Genomic DNA, 16,607 nt, shown 5'->3' on the forward strand with positions numbered 1-16,607 from the left:
ACAAGAAAGGAAAAAAGAGGGGAAATAAGTTTTATAACTAAAGAGGTTGCTGTTCTGAGGCAGAGAGAGATTTGGAATTTCATGCTCCTTGGATAACATATTGTTTTCAATCCTCCTGGACATAGAGAAAGACTGAGCTGAGTCCAGAATATCTGATTTCATGTCAGAAACCTGATGAAAAAGGGAATATCACAGATGTGACTGGAATTAACTTAGCTCAGAGGCAAGCAGATAGCTGCCTGACCCAGCCTTCAATAATGATTTATTGAGTGCTCACCTGTACCAAACCATATTCTACGCACTGGACAGTGAGGAAAAAGAAAGCCGAAGTCCCTGATACCGTGGAGATTACAGTTTAATGGTGGTGGGAGTGCATGGGAATGCAGGCCATTATGACTAACTAAGACAAATTCTTAACCAGAACGTTTGGTTGGTTGCTCTGTTTGTTTTTAAGATTTTTTGTTCTGTTCCTACTCTTAGAAGTTCTAATTTAGTAAGTCTGAGGCAGGGTCGAAGCACCTATATTTTGTAATGTGTCCACATTTGGGAATCATTGATCTAAAACAACCAGACACATGATTTCTTAAACAGTGGTACTCAAAACCAGAACTGAATGTAGAAGAGAAAAGTGAATAATAATTTTGAATGACTACCAAGGGACCAGTGTCATATATGTTAGTTTACATATGTTATCTCATTTATTATTGTTGTGGCAAATTAATATCAAAAGGACCAAGATTTAAACAAAAGAGAAATTACAATGTCTTTCTTTAAAGACAAGGATGGCAGTCACCCCACGGGACTGCTGCTGCCACCAGCACATGTAGACACCACTGCATTACTGCCATCAGCCACTGCCCCAACAAAGCGCTTTGGCCAGCACTCTCCATCAGAGTGTTGTTACCAGAAAACCTTCGCCCCTCCAGTGCAGCAGGTGCTTACCCTTGAGGAGAAGGAAAACAAAGTAATGGGCCTGGTACCAGGTCCCAGGGTTAGAGCACGCAATCTAGGAGTGCCAATCTAAGCCTTGGCCCCCTGAAATCTTCCAGAAATGAAGCCATTGACTTTGACTGAACCCAATGTATACCACAGTCAAATCCTCAAAGCCTCAACGGCATGAAAGAATATAAAAGCAAAAAAAAAAATGCTATTCAAACAACAGCAACTTAAAAGATTAAAGGAACATTAGCCCATGCAGATGAGAAAGAACCAGCATAAGAACTCTGGCAACTCAAAAAGCCAGCGTGTCTTACTACCTCCAAACAACCACACTAGCTCTCCAGCAATGGTTCTTAACCAGGCTGATGTGGCTGAAATGACAGATAAAGAATTTGGCATCTGGATAGGAAAAAAGATGAAAATTCAAGAGAAAGTCAAAAGCCAATCCAAGGAACCCAAGGAATCTAATGATACAAGAGCTAAAAGACAAAATAGCCATTTTAAGAAAGAATCAAAGTGATCTGATGGAGCTGCAAAATTCACTATAAGAATTTCCTAATATAATCAGCAGTCTTACTATCTCCCCTGGGAGATACTATACAAGACAACCACACTGTCTTCAGATTCTCCAAAGTCAGTATGAAATAAAAATATTAAAGACAGCTAGAGAGAGGGGGCAGGTCACCTACAAAGGGGATCCCGTTACGCTAACGGTACACCCATTCAGCAGAAACTCTATAAGCCAGAAGACATTGGGGGGCTATATTCAGCATTCTTGAAGAAATTCTAAAGAAGTATTTCATACCTCACCAAACTAAGTTTCATAAGCATAGGAGAAATTATATCCTTTCAGACAAGCAAATGCTAAGGAAATTTGTTACCCTAGACCTGCCTCTCAAGATGTCCCTAAGGGAGTGCTAAACATGAAAATGAAAGATCAATACCTGCCAACACAAAAATACACTTAAGTACATCAACTATAGACACTATAAAGTAACTACACAATCAAGTCTGCATAACAACCAGCTAAAGACACAATGACAGGATAATCTCGCACGTATCAATATCAACCTTGAATGTAAATGGACTAAATGCCCCACTTAAAACGCAGGAAGCTATCTTTAAGAGACTCATCTCACATGCAATGACATGCATAGGTTCAAAGTAAAGGGACGGAGAAAAATCTACCAAAAAAATGGAAAACAAAAAAGAGCAGGGGTTGCTATTGTAATTTCAGATAAAACAGGCTTTAAACAAACAACGATAAAAAAAAAAAAAAACCCAATAGCATTATATAATGATAAAGGGTTCAACTCAACAAGACTTAGCTATCTCACACATATATCCACCTAATACTGGAGTATCCAGTATTATAAAGCAATTTCTTAGAGACCTATGAAAAAACATAGATAAATACACAATAATAGTGGGGAATATCATCATCCCACTGAGGCAGATCATTGAGGCAGAAAACTAACAAAGATATTCAGGACCTAAACTCTACACTTGACCAAAAGGATCTAACAGACATCTGCAGAACACTCAACCCAACAAAAACAGAATATACATTCTCCTCATCTGCACATGGCATGTACTCTAAAATGAATCACACAATCAGCCACAAAACGACTGTCAACGAATTCAAAAAATTTGAAATCATACCAATCACACTCTCAAACAACAGTGCAATAAAATTAGAAATTAATACTAAGATGATCTCTTAAAACTAAACAATTACATGGAAATTAAGCAATCTGCTCCTGAATGACTTTTGACAATGAATTTAAGACAGAAATCAAGTAACCCTTTGAAATTTTTAAAAGAAAAGGAATAACATACCAGAATCTCTGGGACATAGCTAAAGCAGTGTTAAGAAAAAAGTGTATAGTGCTAAACATCCAGATCAAAAAGTTAGAAATTATCAATTTAACAACCTAGAGAAGCTAGGAAAACAAGAGTAAACCAACCCAAAAGCCAGCAGAAGAAAAAATCACCAGAATCAGAGTTGAACTGAATCAAATTGAGAGATGAGAAACCATATAAAAGATCAATGAAACAGAGTTTGTTCTTTGAAAGCATAAATAAGATTGGTAGACCACTAGCTAGACTAATAAGGGGAAAAGTGAGAAGATTCAAATAAACACAATCAGAAATGACAAAGTGAGCATTACCACCGACCCTACCGAAATCCAGATAACCCTCAGAGACTATTACAGAGACTTCTATGCACACAAACTAGAAAACCTAGCAGAAATGAATAAATTCCCAGAAACATACAAACTACCAAGATTGAACCAGGAAGAAATTGAAACCCTGAACAGACCAATAATGAGTTCTGAAATGGAATCAGTAATAAAAAGCCTATCAACCAGAAAAGGCCCTGGAGCAGATGGATTCACAGCCAAATTTTATGAGTTGTGTAAAAAAGAGTTAGTACCAATCCTATTGAAACTATTCCAAAAATTGAGGAGGAGGGACTGCCCCATCACTCATTCAATGAGGCCAGCATCATTCCAATACTAAAACTTGTCAAGGACACAACCAAAAAAAGAGAAAACTTCAGGTCAATATCTTGATGAACATAGATGTAAAAATCCTCAGCAAAATACTAGCAAATCAAATCCAGCAGTATATCAAAAAGCTATCTCAGGATTATCATGTAGGATTTATTCCTAGGATGCAAGGTGGTTTAACAGATGCAAATCAATAAATGGGATTCACCACATAAACACAACTAAATACAAAAGTCACATGATCATCTCAATAGATGCAGAAAAGGCTTTCAATAAAATTCACCATCGCCCCATGTTAAAAACCCTAAACAAAGTAGGCATTAAGGGAACATACTTCAAAATAGTAAGAACAACTTATGACAAACCTACAGTCAATATCATACTGAATGGGCAAAAGCTGGAAGCATTCCCCTTGAGAACCAGAACAAGACAAGGATGCTCACTCTCACTACTCCTATTCAACATAGTACTAGAAGTCCTAACCAAACAATCAAGCAAGAGAAATAAATAAAAGACATCCAAATAGGAAGAGAGAAAGTCTATCTCTGTTCACATGTGATGTGATCATATACATAGAAAACACTATAGTCTCTGCCCAAAAGATCCTAGATCTGATAAACAACTTTAGCAAAGTTTCAGGATACAAAATTAATATACAAAAATAAGTAGCATTTCTATATACCAATATCATCCAAGCTGAGAGCCAAATCAAGAACACAGTTCCATTCACAATAGCCACATACACACACACAAGAAAAACCCTAGAAATACAGCTAACGAGGGAGCTGAAATTTCTCTAGAATAGGAATTCAAACTACTGCTGAAAGAAATCAGAGATTACACAAACAAATGGAAAAATATTCCATGCTCATGGATAGAATCAGTATTGTTAAAATGGCTATATTACCAAAGCAATTTATAGTTTAAATCCTATTATTATCAAACTACCAGCAATATTTTTCACAGAATTAGAAAAAAAAATTTCAAAATTCATTTAGAACAAAAAAAAAAAACAGAGTCTGAATAGTCAAAGCAATCCTAAACAAAAAGAACAAAGCCAGAGGCATCATAGGACCTAACTTCAAACTATACTACAAAGCTACAGTAATCAAAACAGCATGGTTCTGGTACAGAAACAGACACATAGACCAATGAAATGGATTAGAGAACCTAGAAATAAAGCCACACACCTACAACCATCTGATCTTCAACAAAGTCAACAAAAACAAGCAGGAAGGGAAAGAACTTCCTAGTCAATAAATGGTGTTAGAATAACTGGCTAGCCATATGCAGAAGATTAAAAGTGGACCCTTTCCTTTCACTGCTATAAAAATCAACTCAAGGTGGATTAAAGACTTAAATGTAAAACCTAACACTATAAAACCCTAGAAGAAACCTAGGAAAACCCATTCTGGACATAGGCCCTGGCAAAGTTTTATGATGAAGATTCCAAAAGCAATTGCAACAAAAACTAAAAATGAAAAATAGTACTAATTAAAGAGCTACTGCACAGCAAAAGAAACTATTGTCAGAGTAAACAGACATCTTACAGAATAGGAGAAAATATCTGCAAACTATGCATTTGACAATGGTCTGATATCCAGACTCTATAAGGAGCTTAAATAAATTTACAAGCAAAAAAAAAAAATTAAAATGAGCAAAGCATATGAGCAGACACTTCTCAAAAGAAGACGTACAAGCAGCTAATAAGCATAAAGAAAAATGCTCAACATCACTAATCATTGGAGAAATGAAAATCAAAACCACAGTGAGATACCATCTCACACTGGTCAGAATGACTATTAGTAAAAAGTTAAAAAATAACATATCCTGATGAGGTTGTGAAGAAAAGGGAATGCTTATACACTGCTTGTAGGAATGTATGTTCATTCATCCACAGTGGAAAACAGATTGGAGAGTTTTCAACGAACTTAAAACAGAACCTCAATTCAACGCAGCAATCCCATTACTGGGCATCTATCCAAGGAATATAAATTTTTTTACCATAAAGACATATGCATGCATATATATGTTCATTGCAGCACTGTTCACAATAGCAAAGACAAGGAATCAACCTAAATGCCCATCAATGGGAGACTGGATAAAGAAAATGTGGTACATATATATCATGGAATACTACACAGCCATAAAAATGAATGAGATCACGACCTTTGCAGCAACATGCATGGAACTGGAGGCCACTATCCCATGCAAACTAGCACGGGAACAGAAAACCAAATACTGCATGTTCTCACTTGTAAGTGAGAGCTACACACTGAGTACAAATAGGCACGAAATAGGGAACAGTAGACACTAGAGCCTACTTAAGAGTGGAGGGCGGGAGGAGGGTGAGAATCAAAAACTACCTATTGAGTACTATACTTGTTACCTGGGTGACGAAATAATCTGTACACCAAATACCCAAAGCATGCAGTTTTCCCATGTAATAAATTTGCACATGTGCCCTCTGAATTTAAATAAGAGTTGGAAAGGAAAAAAAAAGTTGGATACTCTTCCAGGTAATTAAACTTATTTAGTGCATTTCTTTTTCTTTCCATCTAAACTTTCCCACAGTCATAATTATAAAATATTTAAATAGGTAAGGATAAAAAAGAAATAACTCATAGGAAGAATCTCTTCTGTATACTATGACTTCTGTTTTAATTCCATTTACCTTTGGCTGCCTTCTTACTACATCAGTAAGTCTAATGTTGTTATCCATTTAATGTCAATATTTAGTAGGAAAATTAAGCCTTATGTTTTGTTCTCTGTTGGGAAATATCTAGAAGATAGGTATATAGATAAGTAGATAATAGGATGTAGGTAGGGAAGTATGTGCAGAAGAAAGGAGAGAGAAAAGGGAAGAAGTAAAAAAGAAAAGAGAGAGAGAAGGAGAAATACTTTTCCTCATTTCTTTACTTTGTTAATGTAGATTTTCACTTTTACAACATAATTGTCTATACGTTCTCTGGACATTTTTATCTTAGCATATGACTCTTTTCTATGGACAACACAGAAATGGGTCATTATAAATACATGAGCATTGGTTGTGAATATGATGGTGATGAACAGCAGGCCCAGGCAATCCCAATTCGCTTCAACCTCTCACTGGAATGCCTTCTGTTTTTCAGAAGTCCAATCAGTAGTTTGGAGATGTATTATTTATTATTAGAGAAACTATTTGCTTTCTATGTCCTGTGACCAAAGTTGTGGAACATAACAAAGTTTTGAGTAATCTTGTTACTTCCAACTATTAGCTGAGTGACTTTGACTCCATTTCACCATCTATAAAATGGGGCTAATAGATAAAATGGGTTGACTCTTATTTTCAGTACATTTTGATTCTTATTTGTACTCCATCTTACTAAAGTATAATTAGAAGTAGACAATTATGTCACCATATGTGTCATATCATTTAATTATTGGTGGAAAGAGATAATGTATAAAATTAGGAAATAATCTATGAGCTTTAAGTATTTGTAAAAGATATTTTAAAATTTTGAAAGAAATATGTCGTGAAGAATTGCAGAAATCCTCAGGGCTAATTCAGAATGCATAACTTAAAAGCCACTGCATAGAGGAGATACTTAAAAGCCAGATGTTGATTGTGTTTTCAAGGGGCTAATAGATTAGGAGGAGAAATAAGAAAGGAACACAAACATAAAATGTAAAGTGATAATGAGTACAATATTTACTTCTCATTCAAAGAATGAATAAAAAATTGATTTGGTTTGGGTATTTAAAGGTGGATAAGGTTTTGATATATGCAAATGAGGGACAGGCATTCCAAGGGGAGGGAAAACAGCTAGGTAAATTTTCACGAAAATGCGATTCATTATATGACAGGAAATCTTTATTGCCAGCCAGTACACATGGCATTTGAAAATTGTCTGATTAATTAGTTTTGTATTCAGCCAATCTAGATAGCTCAGGTTCTGAAATATATGCTTTTCAGCTTACATTATCAAGTTGATTAATTCAGACTGAATTAAAGAGGCATTTGCTCGTTCACCTTTATTTTCTATTATTTAAAATAAACAATAGAGGCTTGAAAGTCTTCAAGGTGGTTTGAGAAAATTCCCTTAGAAATCATGTTATATTATAAATGTATAAGCTCTTTTTGTCCTGTGCAGCCTCTCTAAATAAAACATCTTACTTCTTTATGTTACACTCTCTCCACCAAGACCTCACCACTTCACAAATTGAGGTGTAAGCTGCATTTTCAACTAGTAAAATCCTACAACGAGCTGCGCACGTGACAATGATTTTATTCCTATTCTTTTAGTTCCAGTCTAAGCAGGATTAGTCAGCATGCCAAGTATGTGAGCTGACCATAAACACAAGATTAATTCTTAGACTTGGATCTTTGGAAAGTGGAAACGGTACATCTGCAGCAAAATTGGCAGAGTTATTGTGTCTCATACCAGGAATTTCTCTGTGGATAGCCTGTTTTATTCTTCCATGACACATCTGTTGCTTTCTACCCTATGTCCATGCCAAATACTCACCAGCAAGCTAGAAATGGTACCCTTGAAAAACAGTTTTCAAATTACAGGAGCTGGAGTTCCACATACATGCCTCAGGGGTCCCCAACCTTCCTCTTTATCCAGAGAAGTTTGCTTTCACATATTTTTATATATTGGGCTTTTACATACATAGTGTTAGGATAAATACTTTAACACAAAAATGTGTCTTGAAAATCTCTCCACGTACCTCTCACATGTCACATACCTTTCAATGTTATCCATTGTAATTATATAAATATAATTATGTATATCTTTAAATATTTAAAACAGCCAAATCTGTCTATCATGACTAGAGCCCAGGTTATAATTTCTGAGTCCAAAAGCATACAGAGTTGCATTATAGGGAGTCAATGAGGCTGCCCTGAAGTATATGGCCCATCTTTGGCTCTCTGTGAAACAGATTTAATTCACTCAGAGACTCAAAGAGGCCAGGGTCATATCATAGTATATTTAATATAGTATTATTATATTATAGTATATTTAATAGATATTTACGCAGCACTGTGTCTTCATATACAGGCTCAACTTCCTACATAAGCACATTCGTCAGAGGCAGTATGGGACATTGGAAGACAGGCTGGATTTAGAAGAAAAGAGTCAAACTTTGAATCTAACTTACTAGCTTCACTTCCGTGGACAAGTACCCAAGCCTCTCTGTGCCTGTTTTTGAGTTGTAATATGGGTATAATAGTAAATGAGAAACATATATAGAAGAAGTTTCTAAAGAATAGCTTGTAGAAGTATTATACAAATGCTAGATACTGTTACATCATTACGTCACCGTGAGAAGAATTTGTAAGGAATACCTTACACCTATTAAAATTGGTAAATTTTTATCCTTGATTGAAATTATATATACCTTTCCTATGTTGTTATGTTGGTCCAGTGCCCAGTAGTGCTGAAAATGTATTTCCTTGGTGTTCCTAGACCATGAACATGGGCATATACTATGTTGGGGCGAGGGTGAAAATGGTGTGCTTTGGGAGAGTGACTCCCTGTGGTGAAGGTCTGCCTTCTGCTGCTGTAACATGGGTTAAAAATATGGGTTCTGTTGTCCTTTTCTCAACTGTCATGCCAAACCTTGGTGACTAATATCAGAAATTGCTCTAGGTTTAATAAGTATTAAATATGAATAAAAGGGATCATTTGCCTTTAAAGATATTTTACTTTGTGTGCTTTAAAAGTTATTTTTCATTGGTTTCAAAGAACGTATTTATTTCTGCCTTGATTTTGTTATATACCCAGGAGTCATTCAGGAGCAGGTTGTTCAGTTTCCATGTCTTTGGGCGGTTTTGAGTGAGTTTCTTAATCCTGATTTCTAATTTGATTGTGCTGTGGTCTGAGAGACTCTTCGTTATGATTTCTGTTCTTTTGCATTTGCTGAGGAGTATTTTACTTTCAATCATGTGGTCAATTTTAGAATAAGTGTGATGTGGTGCTGAGAAGAATGTATATTCTGTTGATATGGGGTGGAGAGTTCTGTAGAAGTCTATTAGGTCTGCTTGGTCCAGAGCTGAATTCAAGTCCTGAATATCCTTGTTAATTTTCTGTCTCATTGGTCTGTCTAATATTGACAGTGGGGTGTTAAAGTCTCCCACTATTATGGTGTGGGAGTTTAAGTCTCTTAGTAGGTCTCTAAGAACTTTATGAATCTGGGTGCTCCTGTATTGGGTGCATATATATTTAGAATAGTTGATTCTTCTTGTTGCATTGATCCCTTTACCATTTTGTAATGCCCTTCTTTGTCTCTTTTGATCTTTGTTGGTTTAAAGTCTGTTTTATCAGAGACTAGGATTGCAAACTCTGTGTTTTTTTTTTCTTTCCATTTGTTTGCTAAATATTCCTACATTCCTTTATTTTGAGCCTATGTGTGTCTTACCACATGAGATGGGTCTCCTGAATACAGCACACTGATGGGTCTTGACTCTTTATCCAATTTACCAATCTGTGTCTTTTAATTGGGGTATTTAGCCCATTTACATTTAAGATGAATATTGTTATGTGTGAATTTGATCCTGTCATTATGATGCTACCTGGTTATTTTGCCTGTTAGTTGATGCAGTTTCTTCATAGTGTCGATGGTCTTTACAATTTGGTGTTTTTGCAGTGGCTGGTACCAGCTTTTCCTTTCTACATTTAGTGCTTCCTTTAGGAGCTCTTGTAAGGCAGGCCTGGTGGTGACAAAATCTCTCAGCATTTGCTTGTCTGTAAAAGATTTTATTTATACTTCACTAATGAAAACACAACATACCAGAATCTCTGGGACACAGCTAAAGCAGCATTGAGCAGCAAATTTATAGCACTAAATGCCCACAGGAGAAAGACGGAAAGATCTAAAATCAACACACTAACATCAAAATTAGAAGAACTAGAGAAGTAAGAGAAAACAAATTCAAAAGCTAGGAGAAGACAAGAAATAACTAAGATTAGAGGAGAATTGAAGGAGATAGAGACATGAAAAACCCTTCAAAAAATCAATGAATCTAGGAGCTGGTTTTTTGAAAAGATTAACAAAAGAGATAGACTGCTAGCCAGATTAATAAAGAAAAAAAGAGAGAAGAATCAAATAGACACAATAAAAAATGATAAAGGGGATATCACCACTGATCCCACAGAAATACAAACTACCATCAGAGAATACTATAAACACCTCTACAGAAATAAACTAGAAAATTTAGAACAAATGGATAAATCACTGGACACATACACCCTCCCAAGGCTAAACCAGGGAGAAGTCAAATCCCTGAATAAACCAATAACAAGTTCTGAAACTGAGGCAGCAATTAATAACCTACCAACCAAAAAACAGCCCAGGACCAGACAGATTCACAGTTGAATTCTACCAGAGGTACAAAGAGGAGCTGGTGCTATTCCTTCTGAAACTATTCCAAACAATAGAAAAAGAGGGACTCATCCTTAACTCATTTTTTGAGGCCAGCATCATCCTGATACCAAAACCTGGCAGAGACAGAACAAAAAAAGAGAATTTCAGGCCAATATCCCTGATGAAGATTTATGCAAAAATCCTCAATAAAATACTGGCAAACCGAATCCAGTAGCACATCAAAAAGCTTATCTACCATGATCAAGTCAGCTTCACCCTGGGATCCAAGGCTGGTTCAACATACGCAAATCAATAAATGTAAAACATCACATAAACAGAACCAGTGACAAAAAAAAAAAAACATGGTTATCTCAATGGATGCAGAAAAGGCCTTTGATAAAATTCAGCACAGCTTCATGCTAAAAACTCTCAATAAAATAGGTACTGATGGAATGTATCTCAAAATAGTAAGAGATATTTATGACAAACCCACAGCCAATACCATACTGAATGGGCAAAAGCTGGAAGCATTCCCTTTGAAAACCAGCACAAGACAAGGATGCCCTCTCTCACCACTCCTATTTAACATAGTATTGGAAGTTCTGGCCAAGGCAATCATGCAAGAGAAAGAAATAAAGGATATTCGGATAGGAAGAGAGGAAGTCAAATTGTCTCTGTTTGCAGATGACATGATTGTATATTTGGAAAACCCCATTATCTCAGCCTAAAATCTCCTTAAGCTGATAAGCAACTTGAGCAAAGTCTCAGGATACAAAATCAATGTGCAAAAATCACTAGCATTCCTATACACCAATAACAGACAACAGAGAGCCAAATCATGAGTGAACTCCCATTCACAATTGCTACAAAAGAGAATAAAATACCAAGGAATACTACTTAGAAGGGAAGTGAAGGACCTCTCCAAGGAGAACTATAAAACACTGCTCAAGGAAATAAGAGAGGACACAAACAAATGGAAATAAATTTCATGTTCATGGATAGGAAGAATCAATATCATGAAAATGGCCATAGTGCCTAAAGTAATTTGTCAATTCAATACTATCCCCATCAAGCTACCTTTGACTTTCTTCACAGAATTAGAAAAAACTACTTTAAATTTCATATGGAATAAAAAAAGAGCCCATATAGCCAAGACAATCCTAAGCAAAAAGAACAAAGCTGGTGGCATCACACTACCTGACTTCAAACTATATTACAAGGCTACAGTAACCAAAACAGCATTGTACTGGTACCAAAACAGGTATCTAAACCAATGGAACAGAACAGTGGCTTCAGAAATAATGCCACACATCTACAACCACCTGATCTTGGACAAACCTGACAAAAACAAGCAATGGGAAAAGAATTTCCTCCTTAATAAATAACGTTGGGAAAACTGGCTAGCCATATGCAGAAAACTGAAAGTGAACCCCTTCCTTATACCTTATACAAAAATTAACTCAAGATGGATTTAAATCTAAGACCTAAAACCAGAAAATCCCTAGAAGAAAACCCATGATTATCTCAACAGATGCAGAAAAGGCCTTTGATAAAATTCAACACGCCTTCATGCTAAAAACTCTCAATAAAATAGGTATTGATGGAACATATATCAAAATAATAAGAGCTATTTATGACAGACCCACAGCCAGTATCATACTGAATGGGCAAAAGCTGGAAGCATTCCCTTCGAAAAACCATTCAGGACATAGGCATGGGCAAACACTTCATGACTGAAACACAAAAAGCAATGGCAACAAATGCCAAAATTGACAAATGGAATCTAATTAAACTAAAGAGCTTCTGCACAGCAAAAGAAACTATCATCAGAGTAAACAGGCAACCTACAGAACGGGAGAAAAGTTTGCAATCTATCCATCTGACAAAGGTCTAATATCCAGAATCTACAAGGAACTTAAACAAATTTACAAGAAAAAACAAACAAAAAATCAAAAAGTGGACAAAGGATATAAACAGACACTTCTCAAAAGAAGACATTTATGCGGCCAACGAACATATGAAAAAAAGCTCATATTACTGGTCATTAGAGAAATCAAATCAAAACCACAATGAGATACCATCTCACACCAGCTAGAATGGCAATCACTAAAAGTCAGGAAACCATGAATGCTGGAGAGGATGTGGAGAAATAGGAACGCTTTTACACTGTTGGTGGGAGTGTAAATTAGTTCAAACATTTTAAAAGAGAGTGTGGCAATTCCTCAAGGATCTAGAACTAGAAACACCATTTGACTCAGCAATCCGATTACTGAGTATACACCCAAGGGATTATAAATCATTCTACTATAAAGACACATGCACATGTTTGTTTAGTGCAGCACTATTCACAATAGCAAAGACGTGGAACGAACCCAAATGCCCATTAATGATAGACTGGGTAAAGAAAATGTGGCACATATATACCATGGAATACTATGCAGCCACGAAAAGGGATGAGTTCATGTCCTTTGCAGGGACATGGATGAAGCTGGAAACCATCATTCTCAGCAAACTAACACAGGAACAGAAAACGAAACAATGCATGTTCTCACTCATACGTGGGAGTTGAACAATGAGAACCCATGGACACAGGGAGGGGAACACCACACACCAGGACCTGTTGCAGGGTGGAGGGCTGGGGGAGGGATAGCGTTCAGAGAAATACCTAATGTAAATGTCCAGTTGATGGGTGCAGCAAACCACCATGGTACATGTATACCTAGGTAACAAACCTGCACATTCTGCACATGTATCCCAGAATTTAAAGTATAATGGAAAAAAAAGGTATTTTTCTTTCCAAAGCCTGTTGATTTAGAAAACAACATAAGAAAAGAAGTATGCTGATTTCATTTTCTATCAAATATAGAGAATTATCTAATGAACAGAATCATGAAATAGTTTTTTGATATTATACATTTTGTATAATAATTTAGTAAATTGAATTTAGCATTTGAAAATTGTAAAGGCCTAAATTGATACCTTGATATGAAATTTAAAAGTGAATATATATATTTTTTTTTCAGATTAAGTCTCTCAGCAAAAATCTGTGAGAAAACAGTCCTAAAGCGAGTTTTGAAAGAGTTATGGAAGCTAGTTCTCAATAAAATAGAAAAACAAATCGTTCTTCCTCCTCTGACAGATCAAACAGTAAGTATATAAAGTTTAGTTATGCTTCCACTAACCCATCTGTTTTTGGTTTAAGTGAATGGTTTTCATCCAGATGAAATACTAATTAAATCCCTTTTGGGAAAAAGTGTTTGGTATCCAGTTTCTTAACAATGATCATATAAATTATAGTTTCCTATCCAGTCCATTTTAAATAGTGGCAATAGCAGTCAAACTTCGTGTTGTTTGACAGTCAGAACTTAACCTCTTAAAACATGTATCAAAGTTCTATTTATAGTGTTATCTGGTTTACACATGTAGTTTTTATTTAATTTTACTGACCTCAAGAAAATAGAATTAAGATACGATGTATCCACTGTGCTTCTTTCTTACATTTTACAGTTTAAGGAGATAGTTACACCACTGCTATTTGGATTTTTTTTTTTTTTTTTTTTACCTTTCAATTATGCTTTCATCTCTTGCCTCCCCACCTGGAGGTTAATAGAGGAGGTGCCTTTTAGTGAATCTGAAGGATGCGATTGTATTGCACAAACAAAAAGGAAAAGAACCAGAAAGATCAATTGGCTGCAAAGTTAGACAGTGGTCAAGTGAATACACAGAGCCAGGTATCTCTGTTCACATATCCTGAGCCAAACAAGGGAAAAATAACACTAACAAGCACCTGTTATGGGGTAATGTATTTTTTTCTCCATGACTGAGGAAGATAAATTGATGCAAATAATGAGTAAGTATAAATGGAAATAAAATATGTATTATTATACATTAGTTATACACACTCAGTCCATGTTTATCCAGTGAAAGCATATGCCTAGAAAACATTTTCTTATAAAGTGTTCCAAGATGCAAATATGCATATGTTTTTGTTGATTTACTGCCAGACAGTGAGTGATAAAATATAAATTACTTTGAGTTTCACTTAATGCCATGAATGTGTGGTTTAATGATTTTATAGCCTATATATATATAGGTTCCAAGTCACATTTGTAAATACACACACACACACACACACACACACGCACATTTTACTTCAATACATAATATATTTCCATAACACCAGTTAGCAATCAAGTAACTGTTCAATAGAGGAATATCAGTATAATCTGGAAGTTCGGTTGGTTTATATATAAATTTCCCTAGGTCAGAGGCTCTAGAATATAATATAAAAACTATAACATCAGCAGAAAAAGAACAAAAGCTCTCACTTTGGCTACTTCATAGACCCGTTTTAAAAAGGAAAAAAGAGGAGAGTAACTGTACATGGGCTCCCTCTCCGGAAAACGGACCCTTGCATGACTGTCACAATGGCCGGCTACCTTCCCCCTCTGCTGGTAGCTCCACTTGCATGAGCATTGTCTCAGCCCACTATTGAACTCTGCTGTCTTGTTGTTTTGTTTATTTTGCATTTATTTATTTATTTATTTATTTAGAGACAGGGTCTCGCTCTTTCGCCCAGACTGGAGTGCAGTGGCATGATCTCAGCTCACTGCAAGCTCCGCCTCCCAGGTTCATGACATTCTCCTGCCTCAGCCTCCTAAGTAGCTGGGACTACAGGCACCCGCCACCACGCCTGGCTAATTTTTTTGTATTTTTAGTAGAGACAGGGTTTCACCGTGTTGGCCAGGATATTTTGCATTGTTAATGTTCCTTAAGGCAACCATTAGCTTCACTGAGTTCCCTGTTACCTATCTAAGCCATATCCCAAAGTAGCAGTTATGGTTTTGATAGTTCTTTAGTAACAGAATTGCAAGGGCTTGGACTGTTCTGCCCATTGCTGTTTTTCCCATAAGTCCTATTATTTTTAGTGTGCAATCCTGTAGAATATGAGGTTTTTTCAAGAATGCATATATTATGTTACAGAAATGTCATTTCATTTTCTGTATAAAGTTTTCCCTAGGAAAGCTTACCATCACCTAAAATTTCTCTAGCATTGAGTTATCCAAGTATGAATGCATATCATTTATTCATTCATTAAATAAATATTCTTTGAGCTCCTATTATGTACTAGGCACTGTGCTAGGTGACGGGGCAAAATATGAGCACAATTAACCACGGTTGCTATTCTCAAACGTATAGTCTTCAATTCTCCAATAAATATACACACTACAATAAATAACTAGATAACATTTGTTCAGAAGAGCTAATTTTCCTTCCTGTGAAAATATTTCAAGCTGTAATGAACTTGGCCAAATTTAGTACTTTTCCAGTCACACATTCCAACAGACATGCCTCTAGTTTTTCATTCTAGTAAAGCATTGGATGGTTTGTTCCAGTGTTTTTCAAATTCATTTCCCCAGGGCCTTGGGGTTCTAGAGAAAGCCTCTGGCTGAGGGAGGGGTTAAGAGGGTAGGTCGCTAATAGATTGGACAGCATTTTAGAAGGTGCAGTTCCACCTTCTTTAGCCCCGTATCTTCAGATTTTGCACATCTTTATTTTTGCAGGGAGTAGAATGAGGAAGTTGCCTCTTCTAAAAATAAATGAATAAAAGTTAAAGATCACTGATTTAATCCATATACTACATTAAACTGGCTACATTAGTAGCAACCCATTCCTTAACCTAAACTTAAGACTTTCAGAAGTGGAACACCTATAAGGACTGTTATACTGCCAGCACCATTAGATATATTTGACCCAATCTTTATAATAGACCAATTAAGGACATCTGGCATAAGCCATAACTCT

At 36.0% G+C, this 16,607-nt stretch overlaps 1 protein-coding gene across 3 annotated transcripts in view; it reads left to right on the forward strand.

Moving 5' to 3' along the window:
• Positions 1 to 16,607, forward strand: part of UNC13C (unc-13 homolog C) — a 753,954-nt gene that overhangs the window by 656,692 nt on the left and 80,655 nt on the right. For all 3 annotated transcript variants that reach the window (XM_050799780.1, XM_050799781.1, XM_050799779.1), the window contains one exon: positions 13,826 to 13,949. In XM_050799780.1, the coding sequence (XP_050655737.1) occupies positions 13,826 to 13,949 (124 nt within the window). The remainder of the gene's footprint in view (positions 1 to 13,825; positions 13,950 to 16,607) is intronic.

Source organism: Macaca thibetana, chromosome 7 (assembly GCF_024542745.1).
Source record: "Macaca thibetana thibetana isolate TM-01 chromosome 7, ASM2454274v1, whole genome shotgun sequence".
NCBI classification, from domain to species: domain Eukaryota; kingdom Metazoa; phylum Chordata; class Mammalia; order Primates; family Cercopithecidae; genus Macaca; species Macaca thibetana.